General features: G+C 38.2%; 1 protein-coding gene across 2 annotated transcripts in view; it reads left to right on the forward strand.

Annotated features, from left to right (window-relative positions):
- Window positions 1-3,405: 3,405 nt before the first annotated feature.
- The window catches only part of LOC122652083 (BTB/POZ and MATH domain-containing protein 4-like), a 47,640-nt gene continuing 26,034 nt past the window's right edge, over window positions 3,406-25,011 (forward strand). For both annotated transcript variants that reach the window (XM_043845752.1, XM_043845753.1), the window contains exons 1-3: window positions 3,406-4,141; window positions 5,906-6,251; window positions 6,391-6,670. In XM_043845752.1, coding sequence (XP_043701687.1) covers window positions 3,747-4,141; window positions 5,906-6,251; window positions 6,391-6,670 — 1,021 coding nt within the window. In that variant the 5' untranslated portion in view covers window positions 3,406-3,746. The remainder of the gene's footprint in view (window positions 4,142-5,905; window positions 6,252-6,390; window positions 6,671-25,011) is intronic.

Here is a 25,011-nt window from a genome sequence, read left to right on the forward strand (position 1 = left end):
CTACTAGGATTACGATTAACAACTAGGACTAAGACTAACCAACTAGAACTAGGACTACCTATTACAGCCATATTATGGGACACCTAGAAGCTAGGTCCTAACCGAGATACACTAACCCTAGGAGCTGATAGACACATTTTCAACAAGTTGGACTCCTTCTCACTGGTTGCTTTGCTCTTCTTGCTGACCGAGGTTGTTCTTCTCTATAAACAATATGATTGGGGTGTCCATTGATTATGCCTTTACAGTCAGACTTGCTATATTTCAGACCATACACAAACACTCTAATGATATTCATCCCAAATTCATCAAAAAATGCTATTGACCTATGTATCGTTTGTCAATTCCTTTTCCTCATTATTCAGGAGTATAACTTTCACCTTAAATGTCACATTATGGCCTATAGGGACATGTTTGATTACTCCATTGTATATGTCTGAGAACATGTCTAAGTAGCTATACTTGTCCTTGTCAACAAATTTTATATCCTTTTCCATATACCAATTGTATTCAATTTTATATACTCCATTCATTGTTATACAATTGACAAAGAGTAGATAAGAAGACATAAGCATCAAATGAACTAAAACTAGCATGTTTTCCATATTACAGGTATAGCATGATGACAAATTAATATGAGAAGATGATAACTAGTTGATGAATATCATGTATAGTATAATGGTTTTCCTATTATTTGAGTCCTTAAATCCTAATCCAAACATAGACTCCATTGAACCAGGTCAAATTGGAATTAGAACAAAGCATTCTGATACACTGACAAAGTATGACAACAGCAAGAGGCCCATGCATAAATCCTAACATGAGGTGAGATTGAAATTATATAAGAAAATTTAAAATAAAAAAGCAAAACTTATTTAGTTTATGTCCCAGGTAGTAAAGACTATTAGTTCCAATATCACTGTCTGCCAGGTGCTGCCCAATGCCCATGCCCTGCATAAATCCTCGTATTGTCTTGTCATACATGGCTGGGTGCACTAATCTCATAAATTTAAAATGAAATGAAAAGGACTAACACTAATATTCCCATTTTATGTTTAAAAGCATAAAAGCAAGAAGGATTAAATAAAGATTTGGCTAAGACAAGTGGAAAGGTCACTAAAAGTAAACAGGTTGTGCACCTCTTAAAAACTAGAGATTCAGCTCTTCAATGATTGAACAATGCACTCTTAGTCATGTAAATATAGATAGATTGGTAAAGGACCCTAAATCATTCGATGCAATACTGATTTGGATCATCAGCTCCATCCACTGTGCAAGAATTGATCCATTTACTTAAATCTTAGATCAACAAGAGTTTTGTTTCTACTTTCACCCCTAAGAGTGTGAATGTCTAAGGCTGTATAATGTTTCAAAAGACTTCTAAACGTAAGTGATTTAGCAATGTCAATTATTCCCCTACTTCATAAATTCTTTATTTAACATTTTGATGATAACAGGAGCAATCCAACTTCATTAAGGCCAAGAATAGACAATTTTGTAGGGGCAACCAAAAGAAAAAGAAACCAAAATGTTTTGCATCATTTAAATTCTCCAAGAAAGGGGCAAAACAACAGATTGGAATTAAGCCTTATGTAAAAAAACTGATGGCTTCTCCATCTCAATCCAAGTTCACTAAAAGATGATATTAGTTTGCAGCCCTGATTACTTAAGATATCGGTTTGGGCTCCTTTGTCAGTTAATCATACAAGAGAATAAGAACCACATAAGAAACATGCGACTTCAATTAGTTCAATAAACACACACACACACACACACACACACACCCCAATAAATAAAAAAAGTAAGCGACGACAATGACTACCTTTGATTGAAGCTGGATAGTGATTTAGGGCAAACGACAATGGCTACATTTGACACATTTTCAGGGACGTTGAGCCTTTTGGCTGAGATTGATTGAATGAAGGAAAGAAAGAGGAATGAAACTCTTTGTACTGAGTTTTTTCGTGGTTCACAAATTCTCCATAGAGTTGCAGGTTACTTCTTCACTGTAGTCAGACATAGGGGGTTACTCTCAAACTCGATTTTTTGCTCCAATAGATTCTAATTTATCCAAAAGGGTATATGGTAAACTCCTATCGCCATAAGGGTATTTTGGCCTTTTACGAATATATGGCCTGCTAACATCATCACTTAACAGGTTCACCCTGACGGAATAGGTATTCCGTAACTCCCAGGAGGTCTGAAAGTAAATTTTTAAAAGTAGGGGGTGTACAAGTAAATGGGACAAACCTCAGGGGTTGTACAAGTAGTTTACTCTAATAATAATAATAATAATAATAATAATAATAATAATAATAAGGTGAAAGAATGCCACCCAGTCGTAGAGGTGTCAATTCCAAGCCCGACCGGCGAAAGCTCGGCCTACCCCAACCCCATTTATTAAACACGTCGGGCTTAAGCCTGTCACGTCTAGTAATCGGGTGGTACAAGTGTGGGGTCTTAGCCCATCGGGCGCTCGATTGGACCGACCGAATGCTAGCCCGACCTTATTTGCTAGTTTTGAAACCTTGTGAACTGAATATTTATAAATTTTAGTGGCATGTTTGGTCTTTGGATGATCGATTAGGTTTTAATTTAATGTGTCTTGAAAATTTTCACCTCTTGATCGATGGATTAGGTTATTAATACACACATATATGTTATAATATGTTCTCACTCACTCTCATATCAAAACTGATGCAATAGCTTGATCCATGTAGCATTGTAGCATGAGTAAGCCCAACGTTAGCCCATAAAACGTTGGGCTTTAATTGATACCTTGATTAACTTATAAACCCATATTTTGAGGATCACATGATTAGGATTTTTTTTTCTCCGTTGATCAAAACTAATAAACCTAAGAAGCAAGGAAGAAAAAGATAAGTTGTTTATTCTATTACTCTTAATCTGTTAAGGCCCGTTTAGAGTTAAACATGCCCATAGTCCGCTTAAAGCCCGATTACACTAGTTCGAAACCCGACCAGGCCCAGCCCGAAGACTTAAATAGATGGTCACGATGCAAGCTTTAAGCACTGTGAGGCCTGGCTAGGCCCAACCGAACTCGACTGAGTCCGACTAGTTGATACCCCTACCCAGTTGTGTCCAAGGTCTGGGTACTGCGCCTAGACACAGCAGGACATGGAATGACCATCCAGCCCTTGCCATGGCGCCTTTGGCGGTCATTCCACGCCTAGCTGTGTCTAGGCGCAATGTCCATACCTTGGACACGTCCGGTTAACGTTCTTTATCCCCTTTAAAAAAACCAAAAAAAAAAAAAAAAAAAAAAAAAACCACCTGCACTTCGCATACTGTTAATGTGCACTCGGATGATATCGTCTTCACAGCAGCGGAAGCTCTGTTAAATAAAATACAGATAGCGTGTGTGTGAGAGAGAGAAAGAGAGAGAGAGAGAGAGAGAGCGCTAAGGAGGAGGAAGAGTATTAGAAGCATAAATCTGAATTCTCTCGTTTGCCTCAATCTCCTCTCCTTTTCACCCGTATCGAAGGCATATGTTATCGATCAACGATAACAATTCTTATCTCTGCTGCGGAATTTTCTTTTGCCAACAGTTTCCAGGTGGCTTTCTCGGGAATTCTCCAGAGAGATGTTAATTCTTTCCGTTTTCTGAATCTTCGACGTGTTCATTCTGAGCAAAACTCAATTCGATGCTCGGCCTCGTCTGCCTAGGGTTTCGTTTTGAGATCCTGCGGGATCTTCCATGAAATTTACGGTTCTAGGGCTCAAAGATGCCGGAGGGTGCGACTTCGGATAAGACCATTTCGCTATCTCCGACGAGCTCTCTGTCTGTGACCGAGACCGTTAATGGCTCCCACAAGTTTGTAATCCAAGGTTACTCCCTTGCGAAGGGAATGGGGATCGGCAAACACATTGCGAGCGATAATTTCCACGTCGGAGGATATGAGTGGGCGATATATTTCTATCCTGATGGTAAGAACCCCGAGGATAATTCAACCTATGTTTCTGTTTTCATTGCGTTGGCGAGTGAAGGCACGGATGTCCGAGCACTTTTCGAGCTGACGCTTGTTGATCAGAGCGGGAAGGGTAAGCATAAGGTTCATAGTCATTTTGATCGGTCTCTGGAGAGCGGTCCTTATACCTTGAAGTATCGAGGGAGTATGTGGTAAGCTTCATGACCTACTCATTTCCCCCCTTATCGTGGTGGAATTGAATTTCAGAAAATTAAGTCATGGTGAAATTGTTGCTTGGTTTTGTTTCTTACGCTGCTTCATTGTTGGCGTTGTTCTAGTATAATTTATTAGCAATTTCTTATTGTACCTAAGCATTGTGATAGGCCCAGTTTATCTGTTCATATTTTATGTAATCTCACGTCAGAACTCATTGGAAATCTTACCATAGCTATGGCTTTTCAAGAAACTCTATTCTGCAATGATTTTTGCCACTGGAACCGAAGATTTTGAAAATATATGGAAACATCTGCTCTGCCCAAGGCCTTCAAATTGAACTTCTCTCTCTTTTAGATTAATAAATTGAATTTTCCCTCATGTGTTCTGTTTTATAAATACAATTGTGTTTTTTAGTAATCTATATCTGTATGTATTTGATACTGGTTTCTTGTTCTTATTTGCTATATCTTTTGGCTGTACGTCTTTGTTTAATTTTCATCAAATGGTTTTGTACTAGTGAGACATATTCTACACATATTGTTCACAAGGAAGTACGATGAGGTGGGATTAAACCCAAATTTTGTTGATCTGGAAGATACATTTGAAATTTATAAACTTAGATTTATTAGTTTTCCTCATCCTCGGTCACTAACCTTCTATGGACTTGTGGTCCTCTCTAATGTCTTTGTAGGCTGGACTTTAGTTTGTTTCTTCTGTTTTTACTGTCTTCTTTCTCCTTCACATTCTGGAGTGGGTCTTTTCGGGAATTTCATTTTCTACTTCACCATAACTATTTCTTATCCTAATTTTATAATCATATTGAATCCTAGAACTTTGAATCTTTATGACAGAAGGGGGGGTCACTTTTGGTGCAATTTGTAACCTAAGCTCTTCTTAACACAAAGATCATTGGAAATTTATTGTTTGCATCCACAGTTCCTTTTAAGAGTGGGTATCCATGAAGTTTTGAAATGTCCATGGATGTGGGTTCATGTTCTTTCTAGTATTTTGTGTCTTCAGGGAAAGTTCCCAGCATTTCTTTTGTCTTGCTGTTTTTTTATTTACACCTGTTTTCACTGGAACGTAATGGTTATTTACTAATTAAAAAGGGTAAATAGTGTTACAACTTTAGGAAAAAGGCAGAATCTACGAGCAAAGGCAAATTGTATCTCTTCCATAATTTGGTGACAAATGGAAAGTGGACCACTCTGAGTATATATTTGATGGAATAAAAACCCATATACATGAACATACAAAGAAGAATGAGAATATGTTTCTTGGGATTTCCTTCCTGTTGTCTCTTCATTGATAGGCTTCTGCCTTTCATTTTTCACTTATTGTAGGTGTGGATGTTCTTGGCTTTTCTCCTACCAGGGTTGTACTCCTGTACTACTCTTAGTATTCTCTTTCCCTTTCAATAAATTTTTTTGGGGTGAGAAAAAAAGAGAAAGAAAAAGAGGGAAAGAAGACACAAAGACTCATCCACACAGCAAAATGAAAAAGATAAAACCCTCCCATACCGATTAGCATCAAAATCCATTTCGATTTATCTCCTTAAATTCTTTTACAATGGTTAGAAGGTATGGAAGAACAGGTCCAACATTCCTATCCTTGGTCTTTGACTGCAGTTTATCTTATCCTTGTTACTCGACTGCAATTTATTGTCAAATTTTCTTCTGTTTCTTTCCTTCTGAAGAAATTTGTCTTGGTTCTATATTTTCGCTTGCTAGAAAGTTAATCTGTTTCTCTTTGTTATTTAGGGGTTATAAACGCTTCTTTAGAAGAGCCATGCTTGAATCTTCAGATTTCCTCAAGGATGATTGCTTGAGAATTAATTGTACTGTCGGTGTTGTGGTTTCGGCAATTGATTCTTCAAGATTACACTCAATACATGTCCCTGATTCTGATATTGGAGCACATTTTGGTATGCTACTGGAGAATCAGGAAGGTTCAGATGTAATTTTTGACGTAGCTGGGGAAAAATTTCATGCTCACAAGTTGGTGTTGGCTGCTCGATCCCCTGTCTTCCGTGCTCAATTTTTTGATGGGTTGGAAGAAGATAAGCATGAAATTGTCATTACAGATTTGGAACCCAAGGTCTTTAAGGTAACTACGGCTACTGTGCTTTCCTATGCTTTGAAAGTTCGATTAGAAACATTAAGGTTTCCTGTGGTGGTATACATACTTCATTCCTTGTTATTGTTGTTCCTTTTTGTCAGAACTGATCCTCATATGTATTGGGCAGGCTATGCTACTCTTTATCTACAAGGATACTGTGATAGAAGATGAGGAGTTGGTCTCATCAAGTTCATCTTGCATATCCTCTGTGTCTGAAACATTAGCTGCAAAGTTGTTAGCTGCAGCTGACAAGTATGGTTTGATGAGACTTAGACTGATATGCGAGTCTTATTTGTGCAAGGATATATCTGTGAACTCTGTTGCCCAAACTCTTGCTTTGGCTGACCGTTATCATGCCATGGAGCTAAAAGCTGTCTCTCTTAAATTTGCTGCTGAAAATCTTGGAGGTATGCCTTTAATTGTCCAGTTAGAAGTTTTTCTTTTGCCTAGACAATGTTCTGATTACTTGGACTCTGTACTGGACACTTGTTTCTGATAAAATTTTCCTCGAAATATGATCATGATCATTAAGCTAGCATCTAGGAATCCTTTCTTCCTTGCCCAGAATATATTTATTTTCTGCATTTGTGCTGAGTTAAATGCCAAGTAAAAACAATCCTTGCCTTATCAAACCAAAGATAGGTGATGCGATCCTGGGTTCAAGAACCCTGATTATAGGTTGCTATGGGCCACAAGAACGATGAATAACTCCGATTGAACAATCAATGACAATTTTGTAAATAGCTAGAACAATTTAGGACTCTTTTCGGAAGCAAACAAAACTCAGGACAAAATCATAAATAAATTTTAAAGGAAAGGATCAATCTAGTATTTAAATTGCCTTGGGATGCGATAGAAGTAGTTTTAAAAGGCAAGGGCAGTTTGGTAAAGTCAAGGAAAAATAAGCCCTTAATCATAAATAAGCAAACTTATATTCTTCTTCTACATGATAAACAGGCCTGGAGGTTGAGTTAAAACCTTCAATTCGATCCAGTGACACAATACACAACCAAGCCCTGTAAGATTTTAGATGTAGGTTGCTAACTGGCTGTACTATGAATTCCAACCAACAATTGTCCAATTAAACAATCTGGAAATCTTGAAGAAATGCCTGAAACTCATTCTAGCGGTAAGAACAAGTTCAGACTTGGTCAACAGCAACAACAACAGCTGAGCCTTATCACAACTAAATGGGGTCAGCTACATGGTTCCTTTCAAAACAAAGTAAGGAGGGAATGGAGAAGAAAAATGAAGAAATGAGATAAGAAAGGTGAGAAATGAAAAATGAAGGATGAAAGTAAGAGGAAAGAGGATAGCTCAGGAAATCAGGAAAAATCCGGTTACATGGTGTCGACAACGTGAATTCTTGCCCTCCAATAGGCTCTATTAGAGGTCATACTTGGCACAAGACCCAGACTAAGCATGTCATTCTTCACAACCTCACCTATTGTCATTTTAGGCCTGCTCCTAGCTCTTTTAGCTCCTTTAATTGGAATCAGATCACTCCTTACTGCGGTGTCCCCAAGCCGCCGTTGTACATATCCAAACCACCTCAGACGACATTCTCGAAGCTTGTCGCTGATCAGGGCAACTCCCGCATCAGCTCTAATACATTCGTTCCTCACTTTATCCTTCCTAGTTTTGCCACCCATCCATCTTAACATCCTCATCTCTGCAACACATAGCTTCGCTATATGGCTCTTCTTTACTGCCCAACATTCCGCCCCATACATCATAGCTGGTCGGATAACAATCATGTTCAGCTTTAAAGGAATGTGTTGGTCACACAGTACTCCGGTCACACCTCTCCTCTTCATCCATCCTACTTTAGTTCTTTGTGAAACATCATCATCTATGTCACCTTCTTAGTGTATGATAGACCCAAGATATTTGCAAATAGTAACTTGGTGGTATCTCTCTCTCCTCAATTTTCACCAAGTCATCATCCACCATAGTGTGACTAAAGTTACACAACATATATTCCGTCTTTGATTTACTAATCTTAAAGCCTCTTGTTTCCAAGGTCAATCTCCACAACTCTAACTTAGCATTAATCCCTGCTTCTGGCTCATCCACCAAAACGATATTATTGGCGAAGAGCATACACCACTGTACCTCATCTTGGATGTTCTTGGTTAATTCATCCAAGATAAGCGCAAACAAATAAGGGCCTAGGGCTGAACCTTGATGTAACCTAACGTAATTGGGAATTCCTTGCCCTGGCTACCCACAGATCTCACACTAGTCACCACGCCCTCATACATATCTTTATTTACATCTACATATTTACTCAACACGCCTCTCTTCGCAAGAACATTCCAGATTAAATCTCTAGGAACTCTATTATAGGCTTTCTCCAAGTCAATAAAAACCATATGGAGATCCTTCTTGTAAGCTCTGCTTCTTTCTATGAGTCTCCTCAGTAGGTAGATAGCTTCTGTTGTGGATCTACCTGGCATAAAACCAAACTTATTCTTTGAGGTATGAGTCTCTTTTCTCAGTCGGGCTTCAATAACCTTCTCCCAAAATTTCGTAGTATGACTCATTGTTTTATGCTTCTATAGTTATTACAGCTCTAAATATCACCCTTATTTTTGTATATTGGAACTACAATGCTGCTCCTCCAATCATATGGCATTTTCCTTGTGTTTATAATCTAATTAAATAGCTTGGTTAACCAAACTACCCCACAAACTCCTAGGGCCTTCCACACTTCTATTGGGATCTCATCCGGGCCTCGTGTCTTGCTCACTTTCATCTTTCTTAAGGCTTCTTTAACTTCCGCGACACCAATCTTTCGAACATATCTATGATGAGTGGTGTCTTGATGAATAAGGCAATCATCCGGTTCAATCAAACTCGAACTATCTCCATTTAGTAGTTCACTAATATACTCATCTCATCTCCTCACAATGTCCTCATCCCTTGCCAACACTCTTCCATCCTCCCCTTTAATACATCTCACCTGGTCGAAATCTCTAATCTTCCTCTCTCTCATTTTACCTATTTTATGAATAGCCTTTTCCCCTTCCTTTGTGTTTAGATTAACATAGAGCCCTCATATTTCCTCACCCTAGCAATCCCCCTCATCCTCTTAGCCTCGTTTCTGGCCTCATTATACCTCAATTTATCTTCTAAATCTTTAGTCCGTTGCATGTCTTAAACCTCTCTTTCTTGGTCTTAATGGCTGCTTGGACCTCCTCGTCCCACCACCAAGTCTCCCTAGGGGCCTGACGCCTACCCTTTGCTTCCCCTAGGACTTCTTTGGCAACCCTCTTAATACAAGTCATCATCTTGTTCCACATCACATTGGTGTCTCCCTCAAAGTCCCACTTCCCTTGTTTGGCCACATTTTCGATAAATGTGAATAAGGACTCCCCTATTAGTCTCCACCATCTTATCTTAGGGTACACTGGCTCCCTCCTCCTATGCTTTAGGGCACTGAGGCATATCCAAGACCACTAATTTATGTTGAGTGGTAAAACTCTCCCCAGGAAGAACCTTACAGTCTTTACTGTCTATCCCTCTAGTTAAGAAGTCTATTTGGCTGGTATGAATCCCACTTTTGTATGTAACCAAGTGCCCTCCCTTTTTTCAAAGAAAGTGTTCACAATAGATAGATCATATGCTACCGCAAAGTCTAGGATTGAAGTCCCCTCGTCGTTTCTCTCCCCAACCTCGAAGCCTCTATGGACACCTTCATAACCTCTACAGTCTCTCCCAACATGTCTGTTCAGATCACCTCCAATAATAATCGATTCATCTTGGCCGATACCCTGCACTAAATCATCCATGTGGTCCCAAAATTGGCGCTTACTACTTTCATCCAATCCAATCTGGGGTTCGTAAGTGCAAACAATATTGACAACCTCTTTCTCCAATACTAGTTTGATGGATTTAATCGTATCACCTAACCTTTTGACCTCCACTACATCCTTCTTTAGGTCTTTATCCACAATTATCTCTATTCGTTTCTTTACTTTGGTCTTCCGAATACCAAAGTTTGAAGTCATCCAACTCTTTAGCTTTGTTACCCTTCCATCTAGTCTCTTAGATACACGCGATATTAATCCTTCGTCTCTTCATAACATCGATCAACTCCAGGCTCTTACCCGTTAAGGATCCAATGTTCCAGGTAGCAAATCGAATCCTATGTATCTGAGCTGACATAATTCCTCTTACTTTCCCTTGCCTACTTATCACCGCAGCCGGGCGTCGATGTGGCGCATCGCATACAGGGGACGCCCTAGCCAAGTAAGGACGAAAAGACATGAAAACAATAAGAGAAAAAGAAATCAGAAAACAAGAGGATCCATGCAAAAGGTGATTGGCTGAATAAATAAAGGGCTCGAGTCGACCCTTGGTGCGGGAACAATGCTCAAGAGTTTCAGGAAAAATGGGAAGAAGAGAGAGGAAAGATGAAGAAAGAAGAATACCAACCCTGATTTAAGGGTGTCGAAACAAACCAAAACCGAATACCGAACCTGAAACTGAGCCGAATTAACCGAATTGATTCATTTTGGTTTCGGTTCTGGTATATGAATATTTAATTCGGTTCAGGTTGGTTTTGGTTTCACTTCAAAAACCGTCGATTTGAACCGAAACCGAACCGAATACCACACTTAAATCCAAAACCCTATAACTTTTTTTTTTATTGGTGTTGTCTTTCCTTTTGCAACTATAATTTTGATGTGTTTCTCTTATTGTATTGATGGTTAAGCTAAAAGATAAGATCTGAAAGTGGAGAACTCACTTGGGATTCTTATTTATTTATTAATATTTCTGGTTCCTTTAAGGTTTTGTGAGCATTTTTATTTATGCAAATGGAGTTTCTTGAGAACACAGCAAGGCAACAACAATTGACAGCCTAGCAGAATGGAACTGTATTGGAGAACCGAATTGGAGAATCAAATTAGACCTGTATGGAAAAACCGAATTAGAACTGTAACCGAACCGAGCAGGTTCGGATTCGGTTTCCACTTTCAGAACCGAGTCGGTTTTCGGTTTGGTTTCGGTTCACACCATCAAGGAATGGAACCGAACTGAAACTGAACCGATTGACACCCTTACCCTGATTCGAGATTTGAGAGAGATCAGAAGAGTTGATGGCGATAAGGACATGAAGAAGGGGAGGAACCACACGGCCAGTCTTGGCTTCACAACAGCAACTCAAAATCAATTCATTCCAATCATCTCGGTGAGTGGTACAAATGTATATAGTTGCTAACAATTCAATCTAGACTGGGAAACTGACTCACTCTATCGTAATCTGAAACAGAAAATAAATTCAAGGCTAATGGCTTTCTTACCTTCCGACGATTCTTGCTAACAAAGCATAATAGAAAAAAATAAAAAATTCAAATTATAAAATTATCCCCTATATGCCCCCTATAGGACCACGTAACTGCATCAATAGCTTTGTGAATTTGTCATTTAATCACATTCTTTAGTGACCAGGATTGATCCTCAGGTATAAAGAAGGGGTTTTTGAATATACATATAAGAAAGTAAAATACAATAGGGTTTCAAGTTTAGATAAGAAAAATATGGTCCAAAACAAATTGGCAATACTGTTTATGCAGAGTATTAATGTTAGGTGACAATAACAAGGAAATAAAAGGGAAAACTACAAGAATTTTAACAAGGACCAAAAATACCTATAACATTGTAAAATTTTTGAAAGAATTTTCCAGGAATTAGACTTTAATAAACTAACATATGATAACACAGGGCTGGGTTAGACCCTTTTGTTGAGTAAACAATAAAATAAATATATAATTAGACATTAATAAACGGACATATCATAACACAGGGCTGGGTTGGGCGTAGCCTGAGGTCTCAACCCTGGCCCAGCCCGACCCTGACCCTGGGCCTAAAAATGTCAACCCTAGCCCACCCTCAGGGTTGAAAAATCCAGCCCAGGCCCTGTTCTGGCTCAGGGCAGGCTCGGGCGGTAGGGCCAAACTTACACCCTTATCAGCTATGATTATGAATGGAAGAGCAATGGTAGGTGGTTCAAGTTGGATCTGAAGTTGTATTGTATGAAAATATATTTGGATAATGGTAGTAGAATATTCTATTTTAGTATCTTAATCATTTTGTAATTTCATTACTGGAATCAAATATTTACTTTGATAGTTATATGAGGCCTGCTATGCAACATGTCCCACTTGGATGTCGTGGGTCTTAAAGGCTTTAAGTATAGCAGCAATAGTTGTCTCTAGTCTCTACTCGTAGCCAGCCCATGAGTCACACTAGAGAAATATATGGTCAAACTAACTCTTTGACCTCAGCAACAAACCCACAGTCATAGCAGGTTTTGTGTTCTCTTAGCGAATGGAGAAATTTCAGCAGTTGACCATGAAGGAGACCATCCGGAATTGGGAGGCAGAAGAAGCACTGGTTCCGAGTATAGTCACTATACTGGGTATGGTCAGTTTGGGGGCTTTGGACAGGCTGGCTCTTCATCATCATTACCCTCTGCCTATGAGTATGAGGGTCAGTCACTCACACACTGAGTCAGGTTTTGTGGAAAGCATCTTTGGGGTCTCGGCCCCACACCCATACATGTTTGTGCTGGTTCTGGTTGCACAGGCACCATCTAGTAGCAGTGGTTCTTGATCGAGTTCCTTGCGTTTCGGAGATATATACCCTAGGTTAGGGTACCTCTAGTACGTTGATGACTCGGTTTATAGGGCTGTTGTGCACAACTTCGAGTGTTATTTCCACCAACATATGTCATGGCCAGCCTTTGTGATGCAATCAGAGTACTGCTTGATTCGACAACAACAACAACTACGTGGTCATTATGATGATCTGGTCCGACACTCGTTTTAGTACTAGGCTACTAGCTTGTATTGATTTGATCTATTACTCTATGTGACTATGTAGTATGTAATGGTTAAATGGTTTATGGTTTGATGTATTTTAGTTCCTAATGCTTATTTAAGTTGTTTTGCACGTCTACTTTAATTATATGAGTCTAAATATTATGTGGAATAGCCTAGGGTAGACCTCACGCACGCCGTAGACTACCAACTTATGGTCCGTAATCAAAGTACCATTTTGGGTTTGAATTTGTAAAAACTAATGGTTTCACTGTGTTTAGGAGGCCTAAAATAGGGGGAATGTAAATTTTCAGCCCCTTTCTTGGTCATATGGCCACCAAAACCTACTATCGAGTTCAGAAAAAAAAAAAAAATACATGATCTCGTCGAGATCTCGGTTTCGTGGCCTGGCGAAACCGAGACCTAAAACCTTGGTCATGGATCTACCTGGCATAAAGCAAACGAAAATAGAAACTAAGTCTAAAGGAAACAAAGGACTGATATAGAAATTTAAGAAAAACTAAGTCTAACTAAAAGGAAACAAAGGACTGATATAGAAACTTAAGAAAATAGAGACATCTAACTAAAAGCTAAGCCTACTCTCTAAATCTGATATTAGAAAGTAGTACTAACTCGCTAAAACTGAATTTAGAAACTATCTCCTATTCCAATCAAACTGGAAAATAGAAACAAGGTAAACTGATATATAGCTAAACAAAAATAGGAACAAAGCTGTCTGTATGTGCCCCCAACCCACTGTTCACGAGAACAGTAATTCGGGTATTGTTCATGTGAACAGAAACTTTTTATTTTTTATTTTTTATATTGTATATTTTTTTAAAATATCTGTCTTGGTCTCTTATCTTCTTCATGCTTCTCTCTGGGCTGGGGCTGCCTTAGATGATGCTCCATCGAACCAACAAAAACTTGCCACATCATCAGACCAAGCTGCCTCTTACTCACAGCAGTCAAATCCCACAAATTTTCTGGGCTTGTTCCTGCGGTACATATGGACTTGTGATCTACATTAATTAGGCTTTCATTTATGTGTAGTACTCTAGAGATTGAATCTGTTAGTGTGGTGGGATGTGCTAATTTTCACCTTTTTTAGAAGTGGGGCTTCCGGTCTATGTTCCTTTAGTGTTGCTGGTTCTCATTGTTTTATCCATTTCCATTTCATTTTATAGTTGGAAAGTCTAAAAAATGTTAAAGGATACAAGAGGTCTTGGGTCCGAGTCTGGAAACAGCCTCTTTGCGAATGCAAGGTAAGGCTGCGTACATTATTACCCTCCCAGACCCCGCAGTGGTGGGAGCCTCGTGCACTGGGTACGCCTTTTATACAACTATGTAGTTAAGGATGTTTACCTAGTAATGTAGTTCTAGATTGGTAGGAGACCAACTAGAAGCTAGTAAACCAGGATCTGCTATGAAAGCTAATTCGGCTAGGCTAAAATAGGAATTTTTGGTGAAATTAGGGTTAGGGTTTGATGTGTGGGTTATGTCAAGTTGAGGTAGGGGAGTCTATCAGTGAAGGTCCCTAATGTAGTCCTAGATAGGTAGGAGACCTACTAGGAGCCAAACAACAGGATCAAATAACAAAAGGGGCTGCTGGTTCGAATGGACAACACTAGGATTTAGTCAATTCCTAGGGTTTGAGTTGGATATTGGGAAAGGGGTTTATAGGGTATTAATGGGCAGGTCTAGGGGGTCCATATGGTATAAAAAGGTTAGGGTTTGGATGAGTTTTGAAATTCTGCAATTTTGGGCAGAGTTGAATTTTAGGTCAAAATTATGGTTAAGTTAGGTTTAGGTTAGGGTTATCTTATATGGTAATGATAGGCAGTAGTAGGGAAGTCTAATGGTATAGGTTTTATGATGTTTGAGTAAATGGAAGTAGGTTAGATGAGTTGGACAGCAAGATAAGGTTATTGGAGACAATTCTTAATGGAGGTAGGAGTAGGGGATTCTAGGGTTTAGGGTGGTGGGGGTTTGATGAAACTTTGATCGAGTGTCAATAATGATGTAAGGGATGTATGTTGAAAGTTTGGTTTGAAACTAATGGACAGATTTGAAGTTATGGAGGAATCCTAGTTAGGGTAGGAGTGAGAAGAAGAAGATTTAAACAAAGTTCAGATTCAAACTTACTGGATTTGAAGAGGTCTTCAATGGCAGCAGCTTTGAAGATGAACAATGGGGTCTCCCGATCTTCACGATGCAAGGAGATAAGTAGTAGCCCTCCCGATCTTCACGATGCAAGGAGTCGATTGGAGATCCACCAATCCCTTCCACCTTGATATTACTCACAAGGCAACCTTGATATTACTCACAAGGCACACTCACGATGGAGCAAAGGCAGCAAGCATAAAGCTGAGTTATTATTAATCAAAATTCGTGTTCAATGCTGGCCTCCCTTACAAACTTATATAGAAGACTCAAAAATAGACTTAGACACTAAAAAGGAATGGCCTAACCCAATCCTTAACCTATTAGCTAACTTAAACTGACTAGGAAACTGAAATAGACTCAAAATAGAGTCTTAATGACTTAAAAACAACTTAAACTACTTAAAATAAAAGAAGATTCCCTATTAGCCAATAGGATATAAGAACCTCTTAGCCAATAGGATCACTTCACTTAAATTAGACCAATTGAACCAATTGGATGCAACCAATTTAAACCGGTTCAATTAAAAACACAAATTAAAAACTAAGTATAGAACTAAAATAAACTAAGCTAAGGCTCCTACTAAAACCCTAAGCTTAGGGTGGCTTCTTCAATTCGAGGAGGCTAGGATTTGCATCAGTCCTGAGATGTTTGATGGAGTTAGGTATGGAAACTTGAATGGGCAGTAAGGTTAGGGTTTCGGGTTTTTGAAAAGAGGAAAAGATGGATTTTTAGGGTTTATGATGGTCAGATGAGGGAGCAACTTGGATCGAGTTTTCCTTGTGGTGAGAGGAGAGTTTGATCCAAAAAAGGAGGGATTTTGCTGGCTGGTTTGGTCTGGGTAGAATTTAGGTATTGGAAAAATTGAAAACAAAAGGGGGAATCTTAGGGTTTGGGTTGTGAGAGGGATTAGAAGAAGAATTGTAGGGGATGGGGATGATTCAAACTCTATTGTTGCAGAATTTCCTTGGCAGCAGCTTGTTTGATTGTAGATATTGAAAAAAAATTGAATCTTTAAAAACTTGAAGGAGATCTTCAAAAGAACCACCTGGGCTTCACATTGCAAGGTATCGATTGGATCAAATACCAATCCCACCAACGAACCACCCGGGCTTCCCACTGCAATGTGTGAATTTGATCAAACACCGATCCCACCAGCCTTAATCAAACACGAGACAAAATCTTCAATGGAGAAGAAGAGCAGCAAAAGCTGTTCATTAATATCAAAATTCGTGTTCAATACTTGCCCCCCTTGCAACTTTTTATAAAAGACTCAAAAGTAGACTCCTACACTAAAAGGGAAAGGCCTAACCCAATCCTTATCCTAATAGGTAACCTAAACTAACTAGGAAACTGAAATACTGAAGGAAATAGACTTAAAACATGATTGGACTTGTAGTCCTAATCTAGCCCAACTTAAGTACTTAAAAGAAAACTACTAAAATGAAATTGTTGTCAAGGCGTCGCCTACGAGTCCAGGCGGATTTCTAGGTGCCTAGGCGGCAGCGGCTGCCGCCTTATTGTAGGGCTCCTTGCGCTGGTTTAAATGTTTAATTGGTATCGAACCAGGTTCTGGCACTTATTTATGCCAAATATCATTTAAGTAAATGACTTGGTATTTCATTTACTTAAGATATTATTCATAAATAAGAAAATACCCCCTATTTGAATCCAATAAAAATAGTTAAAAAAATCAAATTCCAAAAGGATAAAAGTCAACCCCCCCAGTTCAAGAACAAAAACTGAATTTTTGACAGTAGGTGAAATTTTCAACTTTCTAATGCTGGGGTTTTTCTAAAATCTAAAAATTCTATAAATCTTAATATGGTAAAACATTGCTAAAAACCAAAAGTGCAGTAAATATTCATTTGTTTTGGTATCTAAAAAAATATTTTCATTCAAAGCAATTTTGACAGCATTCACGCATACCAAATAAGGTTGACCGAAACATAACTTCTTCAATATAAATCAGATAAGCAATTTTGGATTTGTTGGAAAGCTAGTTTTGTGCTCCACCTAATACTAAAAGTCTCATGTAAAAATAAAATCATCTGACTTATCAAACTTCTTAGAGAACAAGAACATTTCTCTAAATCAAGAGTAATTTAATTACTTATAGAAAAAATCATATTTTTTAAGAACAGTATAAGCCAAATGTGAGACTAGTATAAACCAAATGTAGGTTTGATTGTTTTAAACTTCCAATAGCTTGCTTCTTTAGTTCTGTTGTCTTCTAGTTCTATGTTGATTTTTGATGACTTGATGTGGCTTAATATTGATTTTTTATGACTTAATGTGACTGAATGTTGATTTTTTATGATTTGATGTGGCTTAGTGTTGCTTTTTGATGACTTGAGGAGGCTTAATGTTGATTTTTTTGATGATATAAGGTATATATTGTAGCATACTAAAATATTGTTGCATGCTAAATAATGTTAGAAAAGCAAGAAATAAAAAATAACACTTGGGGGCGCCTTGGTCTCCTAGGCGGGCGCCTTGTCGCCTAAGCGCTTAACCACCCTTCTAGCACCTTGCGTCGCCTTGCTGCCTTGACAACTATGCTAAAATCACTTAAATTCAATTTATGAACAAAAACACCAAAATAAAACTAAGTATGAAACTAAAACAACTAATCCCGTATGCAACCTAATTACCCTTATTTTAGACCCATAAAAGTAGCCTATTACATAGAAAACCTATGGGACCAAAGGCCCAATATGTATATAACCTAACCCTAGACTTATTCCCATCAAAATAAGCCTCTTTTGGTGATGTATTTGCATCACCTAGCCTAGCTAAGCAGCAGCGGGTCCTAATTTACATTTTCGTAGGAATTAATGCTAATACAACTGATTGATCATCAGTGAAATTTCTGTATATTCTGCAATCAGGAAGGACAATAATTATAATTGAAAAATCATATATCACTTTCTACATATGGAAAACATGCGTGTTTATATTATGATGCTCCCTAAGAGCATGTGAAAGAAGTCTTAGGTGTCATAAACTCCTGTTGGATGGCCATACAAGCACCAAGGACTGCCTTTGCAATGAAGGGGATGTAATCTCCATGCATAACCTTTCTGAAGTTTGTTAGAATGTTATGACATGGCTATTGGGGTCTACAAAATGGGCATCTTCCTCTAGTACCTAGCATCTATATATTTGGGTTAAATGTGACTTCTCTTTCTGGTGCTTGCATGTTTTCACCTGGTTGAAGCTTGAATTCTACGTATTCTTGGGCTCGTACAAATTGTTGATTGCTCTGCCAACTTCTTTGAGGTGTCTAATCTGAGGATATTTTTGGGAAGCATATCCCAAATTGTGGAAAATCAGTGAAGCTCCCCTGTATTTGAGATGTTTAAGAAGGGTAACTGAGATATTTCTAATGGGGGACAGAATAGGAGAGGGGAAATCTGAGAAGAAATTAGAAGGGGAGGGGGGAGGGGGGATACATTGGTTACACATCTATTTAAAACCCAAAAATAAAGACTCCTAATTACTTATTAAAACCAGGATAACTAAAATAGAAACCCAATAAAACTCAAATTGGAAATTTCCCTACGTGTCTAATAAATACCTTGAAATCAAAGATTACATAGTACTTTCCCAAATAAAATAAGCTTCCTAAAATCCTACTAGATCCAAACACTCAAACTGGACCCGGTTCGACTGGGTTTGGGTCGGTCCACTGTAGTACACCAGTTGGGTTGGTCCGGTCCAAGATTGTCCTGCATCAATTCTCCTGTGTTGGATAACCTAGAGGGGGGTGAATAGGTTATCATTAGTGAATTTTTATCCTTTTTAAATTTTCTTGAATTTAAGCAAGATAGAAAGAGAGAAATTGCGCAAATGAAGAACACACTAAATTTATAGTGGTTCGGCTAAACTTAGCCTACGTCCACTCCTCTCAACCTTGAGAGAATTCACTAGCTACTTTCTTTCAGTACAGTAGGTGGGAAGAACACATTTACAATATTTTTCTACGGGATAAGGGGATCTGAATCTTTTAAGGATAAGAGGATCCTTGCACAACCTAAGTACAGTCTAGGCTAATGCAAACAATGCTTTATAATCTTAAAAGCATAAACTAATTACAAAAGAAATAAAAGTAGAATTACCTAGGCAAAGAGTGTGATGTGTACTTCTTGCAAGTGTCAAATGATGCAAATAAAATGCTTGCACAATGCAGACCTTCTTTAAAACTTGTTCCTTAGAGTATATGCAATTGAAGGTCCTTTAAGCTTTGGAGTCCATCTTGATTGATGTAGATGTAGACAAGTAAACTCCAATGATGAGAGCAATTAATTACTTTTCACCTTTCTCAAAAGTTCAAAAGTTAGATTTTGGACTGTAGTGGATAAGTAAAAATGACTGACATGTTCTCTATTTATAGGCTCATTAATGGCCTTTAGAACATGTGCAAAATATGCTCTAGCGGATCTATTTTTCACCAATCCGGTCAACCTGAAGATTGATCTGGTCGACCGGATCATAGCCGTTGGAGAAACTAGCCATTTGAAGGCAGTATAGGCATCTGGTCAATGTTCGGTCGATCGGATCATCGTCCCACTTGATCCGGTCGACCAGATCAAATATGGGAACGTACCCGTAAACCCATTGTGAGGTCCCATCGATATGTACTCTGAGATCCAATCGACCGGATCACAGTTCAGATCCCAGTCTTAGCTTGAATTTGACCGATTGACTGAGGGGATTGGTCTGGGACTTTTCCAACTAATTTTAACCCATTCTAAGGTCATAGGGGGTTTATTTATAACCTCCTAAGATCTCTAAATGACGCACATGCTTATTTCATTAATTTTATGCACATGCAATTACGCGTGTGCTTTATGTGTGAGTGTCTAAGTAGGTGCACACGAGCATCTTTGTCTTTCTAGCTTCACGTGACGTTCTTCAATCTTCAAAAGTTCTTTTGATAACTTCTATGCTTGACAAGCTTTGTCACACGTCTTCAAGGTCTTGAACTTCAATGGTCTCTTAAATGTCTTTTACTTTGTGCCTTCTAGTTTTGTAATTTATTGGCCTGTTGACATAAAGACACTTACAAGACCATGTCTATATGTTTGTTATCATCAAAACATTTATGGAGGTGGGGTTAGAATACCCCAGCAATCTCCCCCTTTTTGATGATGACAAACATATGATTTGGTAGCAATATATAGCAGTAATATATAGCATGTACAACAATCAAGCAACCAAATAAAATGCAATGTATTAATTGCAGCAAATTAAATCATGCATATAATTATAAGTCCAAATGCATATAAGTCAAAGTCCAAATCATCATATATCTTCTCCCCCTTTGTCAACAACAAAAAGGTATAGAGAAGGCTCCCCCTGCAATATAGACTCATATGCAGAAAATAATAAACAAGGTATTGCAACTAATAGTTAAAGTGAAAAAGTCTAAAATAAGTCAATCATATAGTTATAAAAGTCTAAATCAAAAGCACTCTCCCCCTAGAGAAGTGCAACAGTTAAAGTCAATCCAGATGTAAAAGCAGCTGTTTGAAAATACTACAACTCAAATTGTCTTTTTAAAACATAAAGAAAAGTGCTAATCATCTGTAGGAGGGGTAGAAATGTGGAAATGCTGAGTAATCATCCGGAGCTGAGCCATGATCTCCTTGTTGTCTCCACGAAGTGCTGCGAACTGATCATCAAATCCCTGTAGGCGGGAGTCAAGCTTCTCCTGGTACGCAGCAAACTCAGCCCTGGTCACATATTCTTCATCCTCACTATCTTCATCATCAGAAGCGTCACTGTCAACAAAGGACGAAGAGGCTTGCTTGCGCCTAGCTTGATGACCCGGAGGAGGAGGAGGAGGAGCATCAAAGGTATTAGTAGGAATAGCCATCTTCTTCAAGGTAGAAGAATCAATTGCAGTAGGATTTGAAGTGGGAGCTTCATCGGAGAGATCAACTTCAAAATACTTAAAGATAACAGTCAGGAGACGATTATAGGGGAGGCTAGCCTTGGAGTCTCTCTCAGCAGCCGACTCCATGGTCTTCATAATCACATAGGGAAGACAGATTGATGGGTATTGGCAATGCACCAAATCAGATATGCTTGGAAACGAGTAACGGTATCTCTATGCCCATCAAGAGGGAGAATATTACAAGTAAGAATCAGATTCATCACCCTTGGGATATCTCCTAGATGAATGGCGGTAAGGTCCTTTGTTTCACCCAAATAATTCTTAAAAATTGCTCCATAAACTTCATCCACATTCATAAAACCTTTTGGAGAGGTCTTGGTTCGGAGATACTTGCGGTCTCCAGAGTCATCAACTCCAATAATTTGGGCCAGTTCAACAGTGTCAAAGGAGATGTGTTTTCCTTTAATAAGAGATGTGATGATATAGTCCCCTTCAACACCAACTACTTGTAGGTTGCAATAAAACAGTTGCACAAGTCTAGGATAGGCTTTCTCTTGGGGATAAAGAATGGAATCCCATCCCAACATCTCAAAGAAAGTATTAATCTCACAAGGAAGAATGTTGTTGAGTTCAGTGATACTTACTAGCCTTTCCCTAATGAGTTTCTTAAGTTGAAATTGCTTCCACCAAATCGAAGCCTCCTTAGAGATGAACAAAGTCTCATCATATGCATCCTTCTTTGGAGCAATCATCTTTCTCTTCTTTGAGGATTCTCCTTTGGAAGCCATTGAGAACAAGGGTTTTGGAGAAATAGGGTTTTGAAGAGATTTTGGGAAGAGAAGAAGGGAAAACAAAGAGATTTAATGGTGAAGATGAGTTTGGATCACCAAAAGAGCAAGAAACTTCAAGGGTTTGGCAAGATTTTGCCTTAGAAACTCAAGAGAGGGGTTTTGGAGGGAAGAGAGATGTGTTTTGCACACAAGGGAATGAGCCAAATAACCCACGGACTTGGTTTAAAAATCATTCTGTCCGCGATCCGGTCGACCGGATGACTTAAAATCTGCTTTTTAAGCCGGTCAGCCCCAGAATTTGATTGTAAGACCTATTGGGGCAGTCTCAGGGGAAGTAACTCAATCAAAAGGGTTACACATACCTGATTCACGTCGAAGATTGTAGAATCGATCTTCGGACAGAGGTTTGGTGAAGATGCCAGCGACTTGCTTTTCAGTTTCAATGTGTTCGAGTACTACGTCACCCTTTTGGACAGTGTCACGAAGAAAGTGATGGCGAATATCTATATGCTTGGCTCTTGAGTGTAGAATATGGTTTTTACTCAGATTGATGGCACTAGTGCTGTCGCAGAAGATTTTGGAGGGGTTGAATTGGAGTCCATAATCTTGAAGAGTCTGACGCATCCAAAGGATTTGAGCACAACACCTGCCGGCTGCAATGTATTTAGCTTCGGTAGTTGAGAGTGCCACAGTTTGCTTCTTACTGAACCAAGAAACAAGGCAAGATCCAAGAAAGTGGCAAGTACCACTCGTGCTCTTGCGATCAATATGACAACCAGCAAAGTCAGCATCAGAAAAGCTAAGTAATTCAAAATCATTGTGCATTGGATACCACAACCCTATATCGATGGTTCCTTTTAAATATTTAAAAATTCTTTTAACTGCACTTAAATGTGATTGCATAGGACTAGCCTGAAATCTAGCACATGCACAAATACCAAACATGATATCTGGTCTGCTAGCAGTTAAGTATAACAGGCTTCCAATCATACCTCGATAGCGAGTAGGATCAACTGGGGTTCCATTCTCATCTTTTGAGAGAGTTATTGAGGTACTTATGGGAGTGTTAGAGGCCTTTTGGGAATTAATATCAAATTTCTTTAACAACTCTTTGATATATTTTGATTGATTGATAAAAATCCCATTTTCAGTTTGTTTGATTTGAAGACCTAAAAAGAAGTTGAGTTCACCCATTAAACTCATTTCAAACTCACTTTTCATGCAATTACTAAATTCAATACATAAAGATTCATCAGTAGCACCAAATATAATATCTACATATATTTGCACTATAATTAAATTAGAGCCCTTACGTTTAACAAACAATGTAGTATCTATCTTACCAATGGTATAAGCATTTTCAATCAGAAATGTCTTCAATCTGTCATATCATGCTCTTGGTGCCTGTTCAAGTCCATACAAAGCTTTCTTTAATCTAAAGACATGATCATGGTGAGAAGAGTTTTCAAAACCTGGAGGTTGAGAGACATACACTTCTTCTTTAATAAACCCATTCAAGAAAGCACTTTTCACATCCATTTGAAAAAGTTTAAAGTTTTTATGACAGGCAAATGCTATGACCATTCTAATGGCTTCTAATCTAGCAACAGGAGCATATGTTTCATCAAAATCGATTCCCTCTTGCTGATTATATCCTTGAGCCACTAGTCTAGCCTTATTTCTGACTACAATACCATTTTCATCTAATTTATTTCTGAACACCCATTTTGTCCCAATTATGGATTTATTCTTGGGTCTTGGCACAAGCTCCCAAACATCATTTCTTTCGAATTGATGGAGTTCTTCTTGCATGGCCAAAATCCAATCATTATCCAAAAGAGCTTTTATGTTCCTAGGTTCTACCATGGATAGAAATGCAGCAAAATTGCAAGTGTTTTGAAGTTTAGACCTAGTTTGAATGTCTGATTCTAAGTCACCAATTACTTGTTCTAATGGATGATTTCTTAATGGTCCAACTTCTTTAGGAAGCTCCAAAGTGTTTTCCTTAGATGTTTCTATAGGGGAATCTTCATCTTCTTTTAAAGAAAAGGTCTCTACCCTTTTAGAGATTTCAGAAATGACATCCTCATCCTCATCAACTAGAGGTTTATACTTTTCTTTTGGAGGAGAAATGTCAAATCTAATGTTCATAGATTCCTCTACAACTAAGGTATTTTTGTTGAATACTCTATAAGCACGGCTATTGCTAGAGTACCCAAGAAAAATGCCTTCATTTGATTTTTCATCAAATTTTTCTTTGGAGTCTTTAGTATTCAAGATGAAATATTTACATCCAAAAATTTGAAAATAATCAATTTTGGGTTTCTTTTCAAAATATAGTTTATAAGGTGTTTTAGATAAGATTTTTCGAATCAAAACACGATTTAAAACATAACATGCAGTATTCACAGCTTCAGCCCAAAAATATTTAGGTAAAGAATATTCATTAAGCATAGTCCGGGCAGTCTCTTGAAGAGATCTATATTTCCTTTCAACAATCCCATTGGATTGGGGAGTTCTAGGTGTGGAAAAGTTATGGGTGATGCCTTCATCATCACAATATTTTCCAAATTGGTTTGAGTTGTCAAACTCACCACTATGATCACTTCTTATTATAGTGGCCAAATAGCCCTTTTGGTTTTAGATTTTCTTGTGAAGTTTTGAAAATTCATTGAAAGCCTCATTGTTATGTCTAAGAAAAGAAGTCCAAGTATATCTAGAGTAATCATCAATAATGACAAAGGTATATACTTTTCCACTCAAGCTAGGAGTAGGGATAAGGCCAAAAAGATCTAAATGGAGAAGTTCAAGTGGTCTAGTAGTTGAAACAATGTTCTTAGATTTATGAAAAACTTTAACTTGTTTCCCCTTTTGGCATGTATCACAAAAATGATTCTTGTCATATTTTAGTTTGGGTAAGTTTCGGACAAGATCCTTGGAAGCTATTGATTGAATCAATTTGATATTTATATGTCGAAGTTTTCTATGCCAAACGCTTGAATCTTCATAGGAAATTAAGCAAGTATTGCTAGAACTAGCTTCATCAATGATGCAAGTATATATGT

The sequence above is a fragment of the Telopea speciosissima genome, chromosome 2, assembly GCF_018873765.1.
Source record: "Telopea speciosissima isolate NSW1024214 ecotype Mountain lineage chromosome 2, Tspe_v1, whole genome shotgun sequence".
NCBI lineage: Eukaryota > Viridiplantae > Streptophyta > Magnoliopsida > Proteales > Proteaceae > Telopea > Telopea speciosissima.